Here is a 21,054-nt window from a genome sequence, read left to right as displayed (position 1 = left end):
TGGACTCTACAAGGTGTCAAAAGCGTTCCACAAGAATGCCGTCCCATGTTGACCCCAATGCTTCCCACAGTTTGGTTAAGTTGGTTTAATGCCCTTTGGGTGGTGGACCATTCTTTATACACAAGGGAAACTGTTGAGCGTGAAAAACCCATCAGCGTTGCAGTTCTTGACAAACCGGTGTGCCTGGCACCTACTACCATACCCCGTTCAAAGGCACTTAAATATTTTGTCTAGCCCGTTCACCCTTTGAATGGCACACATACACAATCCATGTCTCAATTGTTTCAAGGCTTAAAAATCCTTCTTTAACCTGTCTCCTCTCTTTCATCTACTCTGATTTGAAGTGGATTTAACAAGTGACATCAATAAGGGATCATAGCTTTCACCTGGTCAGTATATCTCTTAATGTTTTGTATACTCAGTGTCACGATCGTTGTTAGAAATGGACCAAGGCGCAGCGTGCATAGAGTTCCACATGTTTTAATAAATTAAACTTACCAAAAACAATACAGAACAAACGAAACGTGAAGTAAATGCTGTGTTCACAGGCACTACACAAAAACAAGATCCCACAAACAACAGGTGGGAAAAGGATGCCTAAATATGATCCCCAATCAGAGACAACGATAGACAGCTGCCTCTGATTGGGAACCATACCAGGCCAACATAGAAAAGGAAAAACTACCAAAAGAGAGAAATAAAAGGTTCTCTAAGGTCAGGGCGTAACACTCAGTGTATACCTCATAGGGATGGGTACGATTATTCAAATATTTGAATATCCAAACAGATGTTAGTGTTCAATTACTTGAGAGAGTATACATTTTTTTAATACAAAATATATAGACTCATTTTAACTGTGAAGGCTTTCTCAATTAAATACAATTATATGTGACATTGCTACATAGAAGGATATACCATGACATTTTCAATTCTTAATTTTATAACACCTCAGACTTTTTGAATGTAGTTTTTATGACGTGCGCCCCATAAAAAGGCATACCTTATAGCCATACAGGTGATGCTTGTTGTTGGCACTACCGTCAGAGGCTCCATGTGTATCAAGTGACGTGGGAGATTTCTAATCAATGCAAAATGGAATTACAATTATGGAATTACGTTGACTAAATGAGAAGGCTACAATGATCAACCAACAGGTAGGCTGTTGTTTAATATGAATGAAGATGTAGACAAGGACTGGGAGCTCAGCAAAATAGCCTCAGTTAGCCTTGGTACATTAGCTAGCTAGCTGGCTAATTTAACAGGCTACTGTAGCTAGCTAGATTTTTTACATTGATTTGATGCAGTCAAGACAGGCACTACCAGATGGTATGATAGGAACCTATGAAAGCAATACGTTTCTCTATCTAGCGCGAGTCGGTTTGGCTACTTTTCTCTCTCCCTCTCCCTCCATGCCACACAGATTGTCACACACACTCCTCCTCTTCCGCCGCTCCCCCACCCTACTGCTGAAACAAGCATGCACTCTTAGAAAAAAAGGTGCTATCTAGAACCTAAAAGGGTTCTTTGGCTGTCCCCATAGGAGAACCATTGGTAGAACCCTATTGGGTTCCATGTTGAACCCTTTCACCAGAGGGTTTTACATAGAACCCAAAAGAGTTCTACCTAGAACCAAAAAGGGTTATCCTGTGTGGACAGCCGAAGAACCCTTTTGGAAACCTTTTTTCTAAGAGTGTAGCGTAGCGCACCGGTTCCCTCCCGAGTCATGCGAGCAACTCCCCATTGAAGAACTATTATTCTAATAGTGAAATCCTTTCAAATGCCGATCCCTAATACCTCACTTCCCCTCTCTTCCAGGTCTTTCTGCAGCAGCGGGGATAGGTGTGGATGATCTCCGGAGGCTGTGTATCCTGCGGCTGAGCTTTGTGAAGGGCTGGGGCCCCGACTACCCCCGGCAGAGCATCAAACATACCCCCTGTTGGGTGGAGGTACACCTGCACCGGGCTCTGCAGTTGCTGGACGAGGTACTACACACCATGCCCTTGGCCGACCCAGGACCCGCTAACTGAGTGGAAGGAAAGATGACAAGTTAAAAATCCATTCTGGGTTAAAAACGTACAATCATACACACACTGATTTCCCCATCTTGATGATACATATAGACCGATACATGCAGATAGAACCACATACAGGCACATGCATGTTTTCTTTCTATTTAACGCACACAATCTAGAGCCACTCAAAGCCCCACAAAGGCTAACCTCAATCTCTCCGTCACACACAGACACACACTTAAGCAGCCAACAATCACTGCACACTTCTAACCACTTGTACGGTCTCCCACAATGCCATGCAACCACTAACCAAACCACATGTCTGTGGGCATGCAGACATAAAGCTACTGATGTCCTTAACATACTTTCAATATTTTGTGAACATTCATTGTTTTTGCACAGCTCCCACATGCTAAACACAAACACTACAAAGCAGCCCAGACCCCTGAATTACCTTTCATAGAAGTTCTTTATTATAGTATAATCAGGTAACTTTAGTGAATATGTCTACTGAGTAATTTATGTTTATTCGTCTTCTGTTCTCTACAGAAATAGATATGCACTGTAGAAATCTAGGGATGTGTTTCAGAGATGTGTAACATGGTACACTTTGGTACTCCTCAAATGCACACACAATCCACACTTGCTTATTCCCACACACACACACACACACACACACACACACACACACAGGTCAGAAATCCAGAGATGACCCAAACCCAGGAGGACTAAAGAACTTTACCCAAATAACTTGTGAATAATATGACCTGGTCACACACACATCTCACACAAAAAAATCAGATGTGGATTCTAAGGTTAATCTAGAAGATTTACAGAGTTTTTGGCAAATCCAGACCAAAACCTGGGTCACAGAACCAAAATGGCTTGGGACCTTAGAAGAACACCAGAGTGATGGAACCAGCGTTCTAATGAACCTAGCCAGCCAACCTTTTGTCATATCTGTGCTTGTGTTGTGTTCTCCTGTGTGTGGATCTCAAATCACATAGTTAGTCATTGTTAACATTGTTAGCTCGTTAGCCCTGTAATAGCACAGGGCACCTTTCTCAAGCTAATTTATTTTCTTACCAAAAGATGGAGAGAAAAAAAGCCCCAAAATGTCAGCTTTAAAAGTGGTGTTTGTATTTGTGATGAAGCAGTACAGTGTATGTAACCAAACAGTTTGCCATATGGTGGAACTCACCAAAGCCAGAATACCTCATGATAACAGTGTAAACCCACAGTTTGTCTTTCAGCCAAAACCTCAGACTCTCAGCATTTCTCCTCTTGTAAGTTCCCCCTTACAGCCTCATATCACATTATGCCTGTATCACCAAATCAATATAAAATGGAATATGTAGTGGACCCTCAATGGAGCCTTGGGGAACACCAAGAAATAATCCAGGCCGTAATACAGTAGTTGCTCAGATTTAAAATCTTAAATCCCGTGACTCGTGGGAATAATATTTTGAGTAGACCCAACACAACTTTTTAAAATGTCATATTAATAGGATGTCCCACTTTTGATAGAATGATTCATTCTCAGTCAATTTAAGTTAGTCCAGAATAATATCACTTATACAGTGACTTAGGTCACTTTGGATAAACATAAAATGTATCTTTACTTTTTTTGCATTCATTTAAATCAGGTACCCTAGTGTTGGTAACAATCAACCTCAAGCCTACTGAAGTGAAGTTATGACTGATGCTCTAACGTTGATGCGTGATACGATATGAAAGCTAATCATATAAGACGTAACACATTTTCTACAGTAGTAGAAAGTAGGCTTCAGGATTCATGATTTTGGGTTGAAGTGCCTGGACTGAATGCAAACCTTCACCCAATCCAGGGGCAGGAACATGAGTGCTTTTATTTGCTCCTTCCTGTGCTCTGGTGCATTTGATACCTGTGCCTTTCCGTTCTCCCAGTCAAGCTGTTTAGGAATGTACTTCAGAGGCCAGGGTTTATGTCATTCTTAAGTGGGGCCTCTCCAAAGCATGACTATTTTCTCCTCCAGTCGGAGTGGGATTTCTACTGAGCCTACATGTTGGCAACAATGCTCAAGGTCAAGGTCAAAAAGGTGTTCTCGCTGTTTTGGGAGAATCTCAATAGCTCTTTTAAAATCTGTAGTTGAAAGTCTATTCAACAATTATTTTCAACAATTTTAGTGGTAGTTTATTCAGTAATACAAGAGATTTTGTTGAAAGAGAAGCCTCACTGCAGGGTTGAAAAAGTTGGCTCCGGTTATGTTGAAGATAGAAGTAAGCCTTCATGTAATTGTTGTCATTTAACACAACTGCTTTAAAGTGAAGAGCCATTTATACTCACTGTTTGTGATTAGTGCCTTTAGTTTTAGTCAAAGTAGATGATACACCTCACACTGGATTGTAACACACAAACTACACTTTGTCTTCCTTTGTAGATATACAGTACCATGATATACTGGTTGTCATCTCGATAGTTTTATCCCATCTGTTGAGTGTGTTGGTTGGGGGGGAATGGATAATAACACAGCTCAAGTGTTTGTACATGCCACTGAGTTTTGCTGATCAATTCGGGCAGTGAAGCAATAAGAAGTGAAATGTGTTGAGCTCAACAGCCCCTGAGTTAGATTGAGACCGACATCTAGTGGTTCCCTCAGGTACTGTGTTACAGCCCCATTGTAGGTATTATTACATAACACTTTATTATTGTATCAGGCTGGTATTGGATTAATACTGTTTGACAGTTATACCCCAAATATCCATATAGCCATTGTTGTGTTGTTTAGCCTTACTGAACAATTATGTTACTAAGGTGTCTAATATGAATTGGAAAACTTGCTGCCCCTTGAAACTGCCCATGCACTCCACACACCTTTGTCACAGTTTATTTCATTATTTGTCACTTGGGCTCGGCATGTGTCTGGGAGTGTTATGTATTCAGGGATGAAGAGAGGTTTAAAACTATTGTTGCTCCATCTATGGCTCTGCTTATCGTAGTGCTATATTTACCCCACTACATCTCCCCTCAACCAGCGCTTTAACCATTGAGACTAGGGTTGCAAAGCTACCGGTAGTTTTCCAAAGTTACCAGAATCTTCAGTAATTTTGGTAATTAATAGAAAGTCTGTGGCAATTTATCTTAACTTTGGTAATTTATACTTGAATGACTTTACAAATATGTATTCATATATATTATTCCTTTTTTACCTGTTTCTAGTAGATAGACCATATAATTAAACAGAAAATATCCTAATTAATGAAAAAAGCATCTAATCAACAATGCCATTATTTTCATTTAACTCTGCAACTCTTCCAACTATTGACTTTTTTACAACTGCCACCAATTTGATGCCAAAACATTGACAACAAATACATATTGACATAGTAAAAATAAAAACAAGTCTATTTCATGCTGAAACCCTAATATTAAATATCAGTGGTATTCACTAAGTTGATGGTTTATATTTAGGATAATGTTTTATAGCTTTGGCATTCTATTTTATATTTTACCTGTGATAAAGCCACACAGAGTGCCAGAGGTAATTACAGACACCTGTGATAATATGAAGTACCCAAAAGGGCCACTAGATGTATTTTGATAGATTGCAGAAAATTCTTGAAAGATACCAAAATTCTGGTAGTTTACTGGTAAACTTTGAAAGTTTCCAGTAATATACCCTCCCTTTGCAACCCTAATTGAGACCCATGTCATGTTCCTCTGCATTTGACCACATTCAAACTGATACCTGTCACCAAAGAGAACGTGAGTGAGATGATGGTCACTCAACAGGAATCATACATCATTCCGTACATAAATGATCTATTTCGTTTTAAAACAGAAAATATAATAGACAATATGTTATCAAGTGTGAAATTACTCAATTTGGCTATTTTATGGTATTGTTATTTCTATTATTGTTGTAATTGTAATTATTTTATTTTATTGTAAAAAGACGTGCTGCTCTTGTAATGTTGACTGTACACCAAAGTGAAATAAAAATACAGCATTGTCATTTTAATACAAACTTTTTTTTGTCGTGTTTTGACACTTTGACTTTTCATGTTAATTTAGTTCCAGTATTCAAGTCCTTAGGGTACAAATTCTGAAATGTTCATCTACAGTGGGAAATATTTGGTAGAGGAAACTGCTCTGAGGCAGAGAAAGTTTCTGATAAAAGGAACGTTGCCCCAAGGCAGAGTGAAAGTTTCTGCTAATGTTGCACAGTATGTATGCAAGGCTTCTCCTACAAGACATTTAAAGTATGAGGTTTGAAGTGCCTTTATACAATAGTCATAAGTGTGTCATGGTTCTTCATACCCTTATAAAAGCGGTTTAAGATTGTGATTGATGTTATTCCATGGTTAGTGTAACACTGTTAACCATGTCATTTCATTGTTATATTGGCTTTGCAGCCACTCCAATCATTTTTCTTATCTCACAGAGCCAGACAAGTGTCTCTGAATTTAGCATAAAAGTAATGTAAAGTCTGGCAGGTGAGATTAGCGTTTCCCAAACAAATAGAATTAGTCGTCTCTTCTCACAGTCGCTGTATCTCTGCCACACAGCAGCTTTGAGGAGAGACGATTATTCTAGTGGCCATAGGCTTCCTACTGCTCAGGTTGAACACTGGAGGACATACTTTCTCTATCACACAGTGCCTTCAGAAAGTATTCATACCCGTTGACTTGACATTTTGTTGAGTTACAGCCTCATCTCTTTACCCCACACATACATTACATTTTATCTGTAAGGTCCCTCTGTTGATCAGTGAATTTCAAACACAGTTTTAACCACAAAGACCAGGGAGGTTTTCCAATGTCTTGCAAAGAAAATTTAAAAAAAAGCAGATATTGGATATCCCTATGAGCATGGTGAAGTTATAAATTACACTTTGGATGGTGTATCAATACACCCAGTCACTACAAAGATACAGGTGTCCTTCCTAACTCAGTTGCCGGAGAGGAAGGAAACCAGTCAGGGATTTCACAATGAGGCCAATGGTGACTTTAAAACAGTTATAGAGTTTAATAGCTGAACTGAGGATGGATTAATCACATTGTAGTTACTCCACAATACTAACCTAATTGACAGAGTGAAAAGAAGAAAGCCTGTACAGAATACAAATATTCCAAAACATGCATCCTGTTTGCAACAAGGCACTAAAGTAATACTGAAAAAAATGTGGCTTTTTGCCCAGAATGCAATGTTTGTTATGTTTGGGGCAAATCCAATACAACACATTACTGAGTACCAAGCCTCATATTTTCAAGCATAGTGGTGACTGCATCATGTTATGGGTATGCTTGTAATCGTTAAGGACTGGAGAGTTTTTCAGGATAAAAAAATTTATGGAATGGAGCTCGCGGAAAATCTGGTTTAGTCTGCTTTCCACCAGACACATGGAGATTAATTCACCTTTCAGCAGGACAATAACCTAAAACAGAATGCCAAATCTACACTGGAGCTGCTTACCAACAAGACAGTGAATGTTCCTGAGTGGCCGAATTACAGTTTTGACTTATATCTGCTTGGAAATCTATGGCAAGACTTGAAAATGGTTGTCGAGCAATGATCAACAACCAATTTGACAGAGCTTGAAGAATTTTAAAGAATAATGGGGGAAAAATTGTACAATCCAGGTGTGCAAAGCTCTTAGAGACTTACCCAGAAAGACTCACAGCTGTAATCACTGCCAAAGGTGATTCTAACATGTATTGACTCAGTGGTGTGAATACATATGTAAATGAGATATTTCAGTATTTAATTTTCAATAGATTTGCAAAAATGTCTAAAAACATGTTTTCACTTTGTCATTATGGGGTATTGTGTGTAGAAGTGTGGGAAAAATGTGTGTAATCCATTTTGAATTCAGGCTGTAACACAACACAATGTGGAAGTAAAGAGGTCAAGAGGTATGAATACTTTCTGGAGCCACTGTAAGTCAGCCATACCCATTCCCTTTTTAGTAGTGGCAGGAATTGATGACAGATTGGGAAGAAAGCACCATATGTTGCATAATCTTTCAGTTACTTAGGCTATCTATCATTAACTGTATATCAGAGGAGGCTGTTGGGAGGAGCTATAGGAGGACGGGCTCATTGTAATGGCTGGAATGGAATAAATGGAACCGAGTCAAAAGTGGTTTCCTTGTGTTTGATACCGTTCCAATTACTCTATTCCAGCTATTACAATGAGCCCATCCTCCTATAGCTCCTCCCACCAGCCTCCTCTTTTCTACATCCTATTCATTATATTGTGCGTTATGCATAATATAGGCTAGCCTATATTAGTCAATGGTGCCCATATTAGCATTTTTGCGCTTCATGTCAAAATCATCCCAAAGTATAAAATACTTATGACCTAGTGTTGATTCCTTGCTCTTTCATGTCAAGTTTTAATGTCACATGCACAAGTACAGTGAAATGTCTTTCTTGCAAACTCAATGCAATAATCAATAACAATGAATTCGTAGAAAAAAACACGAGAAATAAGAATAAGAAGTTTGAAATACACAAAGTAAGTAAGTAAGCATACCATATACAGGAAATATATATTTTTAAGTAAGTTCCAATACCATATTTGCAATGTGCAGGGATACTGGAGTGATGGTGGTAGATATGTATAGGGGTAAGGGGACTAGGCAACAGGATAGAAGATAAAAAGACTAGCCGCAGCTTGTATGTGAGTGGGTGTGCGTGCGGGTGTGTAGAGTCATTGTAATTGTATGTGCATATTATGTGTGAGTGAGCAAATGGTGGAGTGAGTTTTTGTTTAGGTGTTGGAGTGACAGTGTGTGTGAATGTGCATAGAGAAATTGAAATAAAAAGGTCGATAAAGGTTAACTCAGATAGTCCGTGTAGCTATTTTATTAGCTTATTTATCAGTCGTATTGCTTGGGGATAGAAGCTGTTCAATAGCCAGTTGGTGTCAGACTTGATGCACGGTACCTCTTGCCGTGCGGCAGCAGAGAAAATAGTCTATGGCTTGGGTGGTTGTAGTCTTTAACAGTATTCCATATAAGTTGACCATCATCACTGAAGCACCAAGGCTCAGATCACACCAAACGTCAACCTAATAACAACAACAGCATGATACAACAATGTAATAAATTATAGCGACATGATCGACTTTACGATGGTTAAAGGGATACTTTGGGATTTTGGTAATGAGGCCCTTTATCTACTTCCCCATAGTTAGATGAAATCGTGGATACCATTTTTATGTCTGCGTGCAGTTTGAATGATGCGCATATTCCTAACCAGCGTTAGCGCAATGACTGGAAGTCTATGGTTTTCATTGCGCTAATACTAGTTAGCATTGGCTCACAAAACATAAATATCACAACTCTGTTTTGGAATATACTGACTTCATGACCAACATTTTTCAATTGACACTTTTTAGTCCATTTTGGCACTGGAATAAATGTTTCTGACTAATACTGAAGCCAAACATTTTTGTAGAAAAGCCAACGATACAAGCATGAAGGCTCGCGCTCTTTTTTTCCCCCGTGTTGCACTGTTGAAGATAGCTGCACTTGATTCAGAAGCCCTGCGCACCAAGTAGGCAAACTGTTCGGTAGGCAAACTGTTCGCATTTTGAACATTTAATTTGTCTGAAAAGAACAACTCTGCCTCCCCGACGAACTGGGAGATTTGCTAAATCGACTGCGTCTACTGTGCTGGACAATCGGATATCTTAAATCACCGTGCCTCCCTACAGCATCCACGACTCCGGCCACAGCAAAGTTAGATAAAAGCCTGCATGAGATTTCATAACTTTTAAAACCATGATCAGAGAGAGAGAGGTTGTCAAAGAATACAGCAAAGTGCTGCTGTTTTTATGAGTGAGTTAATGTCAAAGTTTTATCCAGAACTATCAACACTGTTTTTATTCAACGCTATTACAAAACATAAAACGCGCTTCTTTACTTCCAATGAATGAGTAGCCAAGTGTATTGATGTTATTATTATTAGCAGCTCGTCGTGTTAGGAGTAGTTCACTTTCTCTGGTCATAGGAATCCGACTAGGGAAAAGTAATCCAACTCGGAAACTCTGGCATCTTTCTAGAGCTCCGATTTAACAACCTGAAATTCACTGATTTGACCTCGTTTTTCTGAATTCCCAGTTGTCTTGAAAGCACCATGACCATACCATGACCATCAGATGCAGGTACCATCAGTCCTGTAAAATAAAAAAGCGAATTATTTGCAAATTATTTCAGTTTATGCTCATCTGTGCCTCGCAAGTGCTACACCAACTGATCTATTTTGTTATCAAAGCTTGAGTTTGTAAATATAATATGGTCTGAGAATAACAATATTGGCAGGCCAGGCATATAGCCAATATGCTGTGATAATATCAGGCCTACTGCACAAACCTCATTCCTACAGAACTGTTTTTATTAGGTTAATATTACATGTTTTAAGTCATGTTTAAATAAAAATCTGAGCGTTAGATCTCGGCTTGTTTTTTGACTGCGAAAGTGATTTTTTGAGGGGGGTTGGGGGTAGATCAGCTTTAATATTGAATATAGATTGTAGCTTCCATCAATGTAATTGTTTGCATAATTTCCAATCCCCCATATCATTTTTTTGTAAATATATACAGTGCCAAGAAAAAGTATGGGAACCTTTTGGAATTACCTGGATTTCTGCATAAATTTGACATACAATTTGATCTGATCTTCATCTAAGTCACAACAATAGACAAACACAGTGTGCTTAAACTAATAACACACAAATTATTGTATTTTTGTTGTCTATATTGAATTCATCAATTCAAAATTCACTGTGTAGGTTGGAAAAAGTATGTGAACCTGTCACGCCCTGATCTGTTTCACCTGTTTCTTGTGTTTGTCTCCACTACCCTCCAGGTGTTGCTTTTCCCCCCCAGTGTATTTATCCCTATGTTTCCAGTCTCTCTGTGCCAGTTCCTCTTGTATGTCAACCAGCGTGTTTTCCCGTGCTCCTGCTTTCTATTTCTCTTTTACTAGTCCCCCCGGTTTTGACCCTTGCCTGTTTTCTGGACTCCATTTCTGCCTGCCTGACCTCGAGACTGCCTGCCACTCTGTACATCCTGGACTCTGAACTGGTTTTGACCTTTTTGCCTGTTCACGACCATTCTCTTGCCTACCTTTTTTGGATTGTTAATAAATATCAAAGACTCTAACCATCTGCCTCCCGTGTCTGCATCTGGGTCTCGCCTTGTGCCTTGATAGAACCCCTAGGCTAATGACTTCTCCAAAAGCTAATTGGAGTCAGGAGTCAGCTAACCTGGAGTCGAATCAATGAGACGAGATTGGAGATTTTGGTTACAGCTGCCCTGCCCTGGTTAGAGCTGCCCTGCCCCATAAAAAAGACTCACAACATTTGAGTTTGCTATTCACAAGAAGCATTGACTGATGTGAACCATGCCTCTAACAAAATAGATCTCAGAAGACTTAAGATTAAGAATTGTTGCCTTGCATAAAGCTGGAAAGGGTTACAAAAGTATCTATAAAAGTCAGTCCACGGTAAGACATTGTCTATAAATGGAGAAGTTTCAGCACTGTTGCGACTCGCACTAGGAGTGATCGTCCTGAAAAGATGACTGCAAGAGCACAGCGCAGAATGCTCAATGAGGTTAAGAAGAATCCTAGAGTGTCAGCTGAAGACTTACAGAAATCTCTGGAAGATGCTAACATCTCTGTTGACGAGTCTACAATACGTAAAACACTAAACAATAATGATGTTCATGGGAGGACACAATGGAAGAAAAAAAACATTGCTGCACGTTTGAAGGTCGCAAAAGAGCACCTGGATGTTCCAGGCAAAATATTCTGTGGACAGATTAAACTAAAGTTGTGTTGTTTGGAAGGAACACACAACACTGTGGAGAAAAATAGGCACAGCACACCAACATCAAAACCTCATCCCAACTGTAAATTATGGTGGAGGGAGCATCATGGTTTGGGCCTCCTTTGCTGCCTCAGTACCTGGACAGCTTGCTATCATTGACGGAAAAATGAATTCCCAAGTTTATCAAGACATTTTGCAGGAGAATGTAAGGCTATCTGTCCGCCAATTGAAGCTCAACAGAAGTTAGGTGATACAACTTGACAACAACCAAAAAGACAGAAGTAAATCAACAACAGAATGGCTTGAACAGAAGAAAATATGCATATGGAATGGCCCAGTCAGTCCTGACCTCAGCCCGATTGAGAGCGGTTCACACCAGACATCCCAAGAATATTGTGGAACTGAAACAGTTTTGTAAAGAGGAATGGTCCAAAATTCCTCCTGATTGTTTTGCAGGTCTGATCCGTAACTACAGAAAACGTTTGGTTGAGGTTATTGCTGTCAAAGGACGGTCAACCTGTTATTAAATCCAAGGGTTCACATACTTTTTCCAACCTGCACTGTGAATGTTTGCACAGTGTGTTCAATAAAGACATGAACAATTATAATTGTTTGTGTGTTTAAGCAGACTGTGTTTATCTATAGTTGTGACTTAGATGAAGATCAGATTAAATGTGATGACCAATTTATGCAGAAATCCAGGTAATTCTAAAGGGTTCACACTTTTTTTTTCTTCTATTTATATACAGTACCAGTCACAACTACTATTTCAAGGGCTTTTCATTATTTTACTATTTTCTACATTGTTGAATAATTGTGAAGACATCAAAACTATGAAATAACACATACAGAATCATTTAGTAACCAAAAAAGTGTTAAACAAATCAAAAAATATTTTATATTTGAGATTCTTCAAATAGCCATCCTTTGCCTTGATGACAGCTTTGCACACTCTTGGCATTCTCTCAACCAGATTCACCTGGAATGCTTTTCCAACCGTCTTGAAAGAATTCCCAATAATGCTGAGCACTTGTTGACTGCTTTTCCTTCACTCTGCGGTCCGACTCATCCCAAACCATCTCAATTTGGTAGAGGTTGGGGATTGTGGAGGCCAGGTCATCTGATGCAGCACTCCATCACTCACCTTCTTGGTCAAATAGCCCTTACACAGCCTGGAGGTGTGTTGGGTTAAAAACAAATGATAGTCCCACTAAGCCCAAACCAGATGGGATGGCGTATTGCTGCAGAATGCTGTGGTAGCCATGTTGGTTAAGTGTGCCTTGAATTCTAAATAAATCACAGACAGGGTTACCAGCAAAGCACCCCCACACCATAACACCTCCTCCTCCATGCTTCACTGTGGGAAACACACACGAGGAGATCATCCGTTCACCCACACCGCATCTCACAAAGACACGGCGGTTAGAACGAAAAATCTCCAATTTGGACTCATCAGACCAAAGGACAATGTTCCACCGGGGTAATGTCCATTGCTCGTTTTTCTTGTCCCAAGCAAGTTTCTTCTTCCTATTGGTGTCCTTTAGTAGTGGTTTCTTTGCAGCAATTCGACCATGAAGGCCTGATTCACGCAGTCTCCTCTGAACAGTTGATGTTGAGATGTGTCTGTTTGTCACGCACTGACCATAGAGAGCCCTTGGGGTTCTCTATGGTGCAATAGGTCAGAGCGTGACTAGGGGGTGTTCTAGTATTGTATTTCTATGTTGGTGTGAGTATGGTTCCCAATTGGAGGCAGCTGATGATCGTTGCCTCTAATTGGGGATCATACTTAGTGTGGTCCTTTTCCCACCTGCGTTTGTGGGATATTGTTTCGTTTTGGTTTAGTGCTATGTGCGCTACGAACTTCACGTTCGTTTATTCTTTGTTGTTGTTTTGAAGGTTCACTTTACTAAATATGTGGAACTCTACTCACGCTGCGCCTTGGTCCGCTCATTATGTATATGACGAATGTGACACTGTTACTTGAACTGTGTGAAGCATTTATTTTTGCTGCAATTTCTGAGGCTGGTAACTCGAATGAACTTATCCTCTGCAGCAGAGGTAACTCTGGGTCTTCCTTTCCTGTGGCGGTTGTCACGTCTACTCCTGCTCCTCCCCTCCGGGGTTCGACGTCGCCGGTATACTAACCACTGGTCCTGGGATCCATCATTACGCACACCTGGTATCCATCATTACGCGCACATGCAGATCATCATGATATTCACCTGAACTCCATTACCGTCCTGATTACCTCCCCTATATCTGTCACTCCCTTGGGTTCCTTCCTCAGTCAGTATTGTTTCTGTGTTCATGCGTAAACGCCACTGTTATGTTGTCTCGTTTCATGTTTGTTGTTTTATTAAACGTTTCACCTGCTTCTCGACTCACAGCATCTCTGTTACAGAATACTGACTCAAACAATGGAAGCAGCAGGAAAACCGAATATCTCTCAGACGGTCGACGAGCAGGGTTACCTTGTACGTCAACACCATGACCAGCTGGCATAACTAGGGACGGCTATGGTAGAGGTTCTTCGCAGTTTGCAAGGTCTCGAACACACCAGGGAGGCGTTACCTTCAACTATCAGAGGATACTCTACAACAAAGAGATCTTCTGTTGAATCTGACAATTAATCTTGATGGTTGTAAAGTCGTCTCAAATAAAACTGTGAAGGACCTCGGCGTTACTCTGGACCCTGATCTCTCTTTTGACGAACATATCAAGACTGTTTCAAGGACAGCTTTTTTCCATCTACGTAATATTGCAAAAATCAGAAACTTTCTGTCCAAAAATGATGCAGAAAAATGTATCCATGCTTTTGTTACTTCTAGGTTAGACTACTGCAATGCTCTACTTTCCGGCTACCCGGATAAAGCACTAAATAAACTTCAGTTAGTGCTAAATACGGCTTCTAGAATCCTGACTAGAACAAAACATTTGATCATATTACTCCAGTGCTAGCCTCCCTACACTGGCTTCCTGTTAAGGCAAGGACTAATTTCAAGGTTTTACTGCTAACCTACAAAGCATTACATGGGCTTGCTCCTACCTATCTTTTCCGATTTGATCCTGCCGTACATACCTACACGTACGCTACGGTCACAAGACGCAGGCCTCCTAATTGTCCCTAGAATTTCTAAGCAAACAGCTGGAGGCAGGGCCCCCATGGGGGTAGGGGTCACATGCCTCCCCGTGGCGGAGCGCCGCAGAAGGATACAGCTGGGGCTCTGTCTGTATTGTGGGCAAGGAGGGCACAAGCTCCAGCGGTGTCCGGCACTTCCAAATCCGCGATCCACAAGAGCAGAGGGATGGTCACTGTCCAGTCCAGAATGCGCCTATAATCCCATCCTCCCGAGTCGTAGCTTCTTTGGTCTGGGACATAGATGTGGACATCCGCCAGGCTCTGGAGAGGGAGCCCGCACCCACTAACTGTCCTTCCGAGCGCATTTACGTTCCTACAGGGATAAGGGACCGGCTGCTGACCTGGGAACACCCAGCTGTCGCCACTGGACATCCAGGTATTTCTCACACTTCCCAATCCATCCCTCGGAAATACTGGTGGCCCACCTTAGTGCAGGATTTTTTTATTTTTTATTTTTATTTCACCTTTATTTAACCAGGTAGGCTAGTTGAGAACAAGTTCTCATTTGCAACTGCGACCTGGCCAAGATAAAGCATAGCAGTGTGAACAGACAACACAGAGTTACACATGGAGTAAACAATAAACAAGTCAGTAACATGGTATGGATGTCACTTGGTATGTCAACTCCTGTTCCGTATGTGCCCAAACCAAATCCCCCCGGAACACTCCAGCAGGGAAGCTCCTTCCCCTTCCTGTGCCTCAGCATCCCTGGTCCCATCTATCCTTTTGACTTTGTTACTGATCTCCCCTCCTCTGACGGTTTCATCATCATTTTGGTGTTTGGGGATAGATTTTCCAAATCCAATCGTTTAATCTCTTTTTTTTTTTTTACCCCCTTTTCTCCCCAATTTTCGTGGTATCCAATCGCTAGTAATTACTATCTTGTCTCATCGCTACAACTCCCGTACGGGCTTGGGAGAGACGAAGGTCGAAAGCCATGCGTCCTCCGAAGCACAACCCAACCAAGCCGCACTGCTTCTTAACACAGCGCGCCTCCAACCCGGAAACCATCCGCACCAATGTGTCGGAGGAAACACTGTGCACCTGGCCCCCTTGGTTAGCGCGCACTGCGCCCGGCCTGCCACAGGAGTTGCTGGAGAGCGATGAGACAAGGATATCCCTACCGGCCAAACCCTCCCTAACCCGGACGACGCTAGGCCAATTGTGCGTCGCCCCACGGACCTCCCGGTCGCGGCCGGCTGCGACAGAGCCTGGGCACGAACCCAGAGACTCTGGTGGCGCAGCTAGCGCTGCGATGCAGTGCCCTAGACCACTGCACCACCCGGGAGGCCCTTAATCTCTCTTTTTAATCTCTCTTTCTGGTCTCCCTACCTGCACTTTTCCAGCAGGTCTTCCGGCATTATGGCTTTCCGGAGGACATTGTCTACGACCGTGGTCCCCAATTCACATCATGGGTATGGAAAGCGGTAAATGAGGTAAAAAAGCATGTGAAATTACTATTGTTTACTTTTGCACTTTTCACAACCAGGACAGGACGATAGAGGGGGGGGGGGGGGGTAAAAAAGAAACAGCAACAAAGAAGACTAAGAGACAGCAACAGACTATGCAGAGAAAGCAATGGAGAAATGCAGAGGAGGGGTCAGCACACAGTAGACTGTATCACTTAAAGCTGCTCTATGGATTCTAATTACTGCACATTGTGTGTTTGTGTGTGTGTGAAAGAGAGAGGGTGTTTGGATACTGTTGGATTCCTTAATCCCACAGTAACTCCTGTAATTGAGTACTGGCAGTGTCTGCTTTAGCAGGAAGGTGCAACTTAACTGAAAAATATATAATATCTCAATGTTGTAATCTCAATGTTCATCTAAAAGTGCACCAAATTGATGGATTTAGCTGTTGAAATTCCTTATTTTTTGTCCAGGGAAGGAGCCCCTCAGACACCCCTACTGGCTTTGGGCTAAGCCCTGAATGTCTTCAAATCCTAGAAACGCTTTGGTCTTTTGACCAATCACATCAGCTCTTTTCACATTCAATCTTTTTCAGAACTGATCTGATTGTCAAAAGACCAATTAGTGAAAAAAATATCAGAATTGGGCTGCCTGTCTAAACACAGCCATGGTGGCGTAGCCGGAAGATCAGAACGCCGTGAACCAAGAGGATGTGGGTGGTACCGGAAGAAAAGATGGCGGAAATGGATGCTGAGTTCGAATCAAGCAGCGCGTCGAGTGAAGTTGGTGAAGACGAATGTTCTGAATGGACAACAGTAGTAGCGAAAGCTGGAACAAAAAGGAATTTGGAGTGGAGGATACGTGTATGAATGATAATGAATCTCTTCTTGTTGGGGTGCGTTTGTTGAGTAAGGATACATATATGGGAAACCCGTTTGAGGTGTCGAAATGGTGAAGTATGCGCTGGGGAAATTGGAGTCTGTCAGAGTGACCAGGAGTGGTCTTATTTAGATTAATTTATATTTCTGAAGAACAGAGGAAGATTGCAGTGAGCCTCAAAAGTATCAGAACAAAATAAGTTTGGTGTTTTGAACTTCGGAGTAGAGCACCCGTCAAAGTAGTCATCTCAGGGGCGACGACGGATTTTCAGGTTGAATACCTGAAGAGATTTCCTGGTGTGGTTGGTGCCCGGTGTCTGACCCGATTGGTGAATGGAGAAAAATAATAAAGTCTGTCAGTCCTGTTGTTTTTTGACAAAGAGCAAATACCTACACAAGAGCTTTCGTCCCCAAACTACTGCAGTGTAAGAACTGTAAAGGATTTGGCCATGTTTCTAATGTGTGCAGACAGACAGAGTATATTGAAGAACGGTGTGTAGAAGGACGACCGTGTTGCAATTATGGTGGGGATCATGATCCCGAGGTCCTGGAGTGCCCTGTAAAGGTGAAGGAGATTGAGGTGGCAAAAGTTAGAGCAGTCAATCGAATCTCCTATGCGGAGGCGATTTAAAATAATTTAGGAAACAAGTGATGCTAGTGAAGATATGGTAGTGGACGCATCACAGCCTGTAGTAAATGTTTGCTGCCAGTCAAAAGATACCATGTGTCAAAAAGGTGGGTTTTGTGGCTTTCATTGCCACAGTTATTATTATTTTATATTTAAAAATAGTTGTTTGATTTAGTTTAGTATTGTATTTTGGGGTGGTTTGGTAAATCCTGTTTTCATCTCGCACAGTAGGTGAATAATAATTACTGTATAAATGAACATGCACAATGTAATCATGTATGTCAAAGTGTGTCAACTATGTAAGTTGAAAACACTAATGTTAAAAGCACTGTGTGTCACGCCCTGACCTTAGAGATCCTTTTTATGTCTCTATTTTGGTTTGGTCAGGGTGTGAGTTGGGGTGGGCATTCTATGTTTTGTTTTTCTATGATTTTCTATTTCTATGTTTTGGCCGGGTATGGTTCTCAATCAGGGTCAGCTGTCTATCGTTGTCTCTGATTGGGAACCATACTTAGGTAGCCTTTTTTCCCACCTGTCTTTGTGGGAAGTTGACTTTGTTTAGGGCACATAGCCTTTTGAGCTTCACGTTTTGTATTGTTTTGTGGGCGTCATTTCGAATAAAATACAAAATGTACGCTCACCACGCTGCACCTTGGTCCGCTCCTTTCAACAGCTGTGACACTGTGTATGTTTCCTTAACCTTGACAACAGGCAAAGAGCTGTGAATGGATCAGTGGTTCACCAATTAGGGCCTTGATGGGCTCTGTAACAGTAACAAGGCGTGATGTGTAATGAAACAACAAAAAATTGCGGGAGCGACATTTCTTTGGGACCATCAAATGACGTCCTGACAACTGATACACAAAAATGTTTTGTGTCTAAAGAACATTAATATTTTATGTTCTGAGAACATGTTAACCATGTTCTGTGTATGTTTGGTGTAACATTGATGGAATATTGTCACAGTCGTGTGTATAGGTGGCAGGGAAGTCAGGCGCAGGAGAATCAAAACTTGGTGGAATGGAGTAGTTTAATAACTAAAACACATAACTCCAAAACCATGAAATACAAATGAAACAAAGTGGGTACGAGGACCCGTCGCGCACCAAAATACAAAACACGAAAACTGAACATAAAACAATCTCTGACAAAGACATGAGGGGAAACAAATGGTTAAATACACAACAGGTAATGAATGAGATTGAAACCAGGTGTGTAGGAAGACAAGACAAAACCAATGAAAAATGGATCAATGATGGCTAGAAGACCGGTGACGTCGACCGCCGAGCACCGCCTGAACAAGGAGAGGCTTCGACTTCGGTAGAAGTCGTGACAAATATTCTCCTAACCCTCAGTACCAGTCATAAGTTTGGACACATCTACTCATTCAAGGGTTTTTCTTTATTTGTAGAATTTTCTACATTGTAGAATAATAGTAAAGACATCAAAACTATGAAATAACACATATGGAATCATGTCGTAACCAAAAAACAAGTAAAAAGAAAATATATTTTATATTTGAGATTCTTCAAAGTAGCCACCCTTTGCCTTGATGACAGCTTTGCACACTCTTGGCACTCTCTCAACCAGCTTCATGAGGTGTCACGCCCTGACCATAGAAAGCCCTTGGTTCTCTATGGTGTAGTAGGTCAGGGCGTGACTAGGGGGTGATCTAGTATATCTATTTCTATGTTGGTGCTAATGTGGTTCCCAATTAGAGGCAGCTGTCTATCGTTGCCTCTGATTGGGGATCATATTTAGGTAGCTATTTCCCCACCTGTGTTTTGTGGGAAATAAATTCTACAAATTAATTGAAATGCATTCCAGGTGACTACCTCATGAAGCTGGTTGAGAGAATGCCAAGAGTGTGCAAAGCTGTCATCAAGGCAAATGGTGGCTACTTTGAAGAATCTCAAATATAAAATATATGTTTATTTGTTTAACACTTTTTTGGTTACGACATGATTCCATATGTGTTATTTCATAGTTTTGATGTCTTCACTATTATTCTACAATGTAGAAAATAGTAAAAATAAAGAAAAACTCTTGAATGGGTAGGTGTGTCCAAACTTTTAACTGGTACTGTACATACAATGTTCACCTAACTAACAGAAAACTGGACACTCAAACAGGAGAACATTACAGGTAGAATTGTTAGCTGGGAAGATCTCAATTGCATACTCTCTACAGAGAGAGGACGCATGGAGTATGCAATTGAGATCTTCCCCATGTGCCTCTCCCACACCTTTAACCACCTGTACATAATTAACACATGAAAACACACACTACATGATTAAATTGACTTTTTGGGTTGAAACACACATGCACAGCAATACAAACGTGCCTTTGGTGTTGGTAGTAGTCTATGAGGGTAATAGGCAAGAGAGTTTTGGAGAGCAGAATGAATAGAACCAGGTAACGTATTTTTACAGACTTAATGACAACTACACTATCTGTCCATTGAGTCAATAAGTATTTTTGTTTAAGTATTTGTGACCAACAGATGCATATCTGTATTCCCAGTCATGTGAAATCCATAGATTAGGACCTAATTTATTTATTTAAATTGACTGATTTCCTTATATGAACTCTAACTCAGAAAAATCTTTGAAATTGTTGCGTTTATATTTTTGTTCAGTGTACATCATAAGCGAGAATCGAACCGACAGAGTAGTCCTATATATGCACTTTGAAGGTAGCATCCCTAACTGCTAGACCACCCCAGGCCATGATTGAATTCAATTTTGACTGTTCATAACCTTAGGATACACTCCACACTTGTATGTCGTAGCCTAGTGGAGACAAATATCTATCTTGTGTTATTAAACTATATAAAACGAGGTTGTTGATGTGTATGGCATTTCAGATCCATTTTTGTACATTTGAATGTTGCAGGAATAGGACCTAGGCCTAGCGTTTTGAGCGAGTGAGAGAATATTATTTTGATAGCAGGCCTGATCCCAATGACTCCACTGCCTCCGCATGGAGAAAGAGAACTGCTCATTGTCAGGGAATCAAATCAAATCTAACTTTATTTGTCACATGTGCCGAATACAACAAGTTCAGACCTTACCGTGAAATGCTTACTTACAAGCCCTTAACCAACAGTGCAGTTGAAGAAGAGTTAAGAAAATATTTACCAAATAAAAGAATGTAAATTTTTTTTTTT

At 40.9% G+C, this 21,054-nt stretch overlaps 1 protein-coding gene across 4 annotated transcripts in view; it reads left to right on the top strand.

Annotated features, from left to right (window-relative positions):
• Window positions 1–6,019, top strand: part of LOC139558638 (mothers against decapentaplegic homolog 4-like) — a 35,322-nt gene extending 29,303 nt beyond the window's left edge. For all 4 annotated transcript variants that reach the window (XM_071373894.1, XM_071373897.1, XM_071373895.1 and 1 more), the window contains exon 12: window positions 1,816–6,019. In XM_071373894.1, the coding sequence (XP_071229995.1) occupies window positions 1,816–2,027 (212 nt within the window). In that variant the 3' untranslated portion in view covers window positions 2,028–6,019. The remainder of the gene's footprint in view (window positions 1–1,815) is intronic.
• Window positions 6,020–21,054: the final 15,035 nt, after the last annotated feature.

This window comes from Salvelinus alpinus, chromosome 29 (assembly GCF_045679555.1).
Source record: "Salvelinus alpinus chromosome 29, SLU_Salpinus.1, whole genome shotgun sequence".
Taxonomy (NCBI): Eukaryota; Metazoa; Chordata; class Actinopteri; order Salmoniformes; family Salmonidae; genus Salvelinus; species Salvelinus alpinus.
Note: the sequence above shows the minus strand (reverse complement) of the source record. Positions and strands in the feature narration are given on the sequence as shown.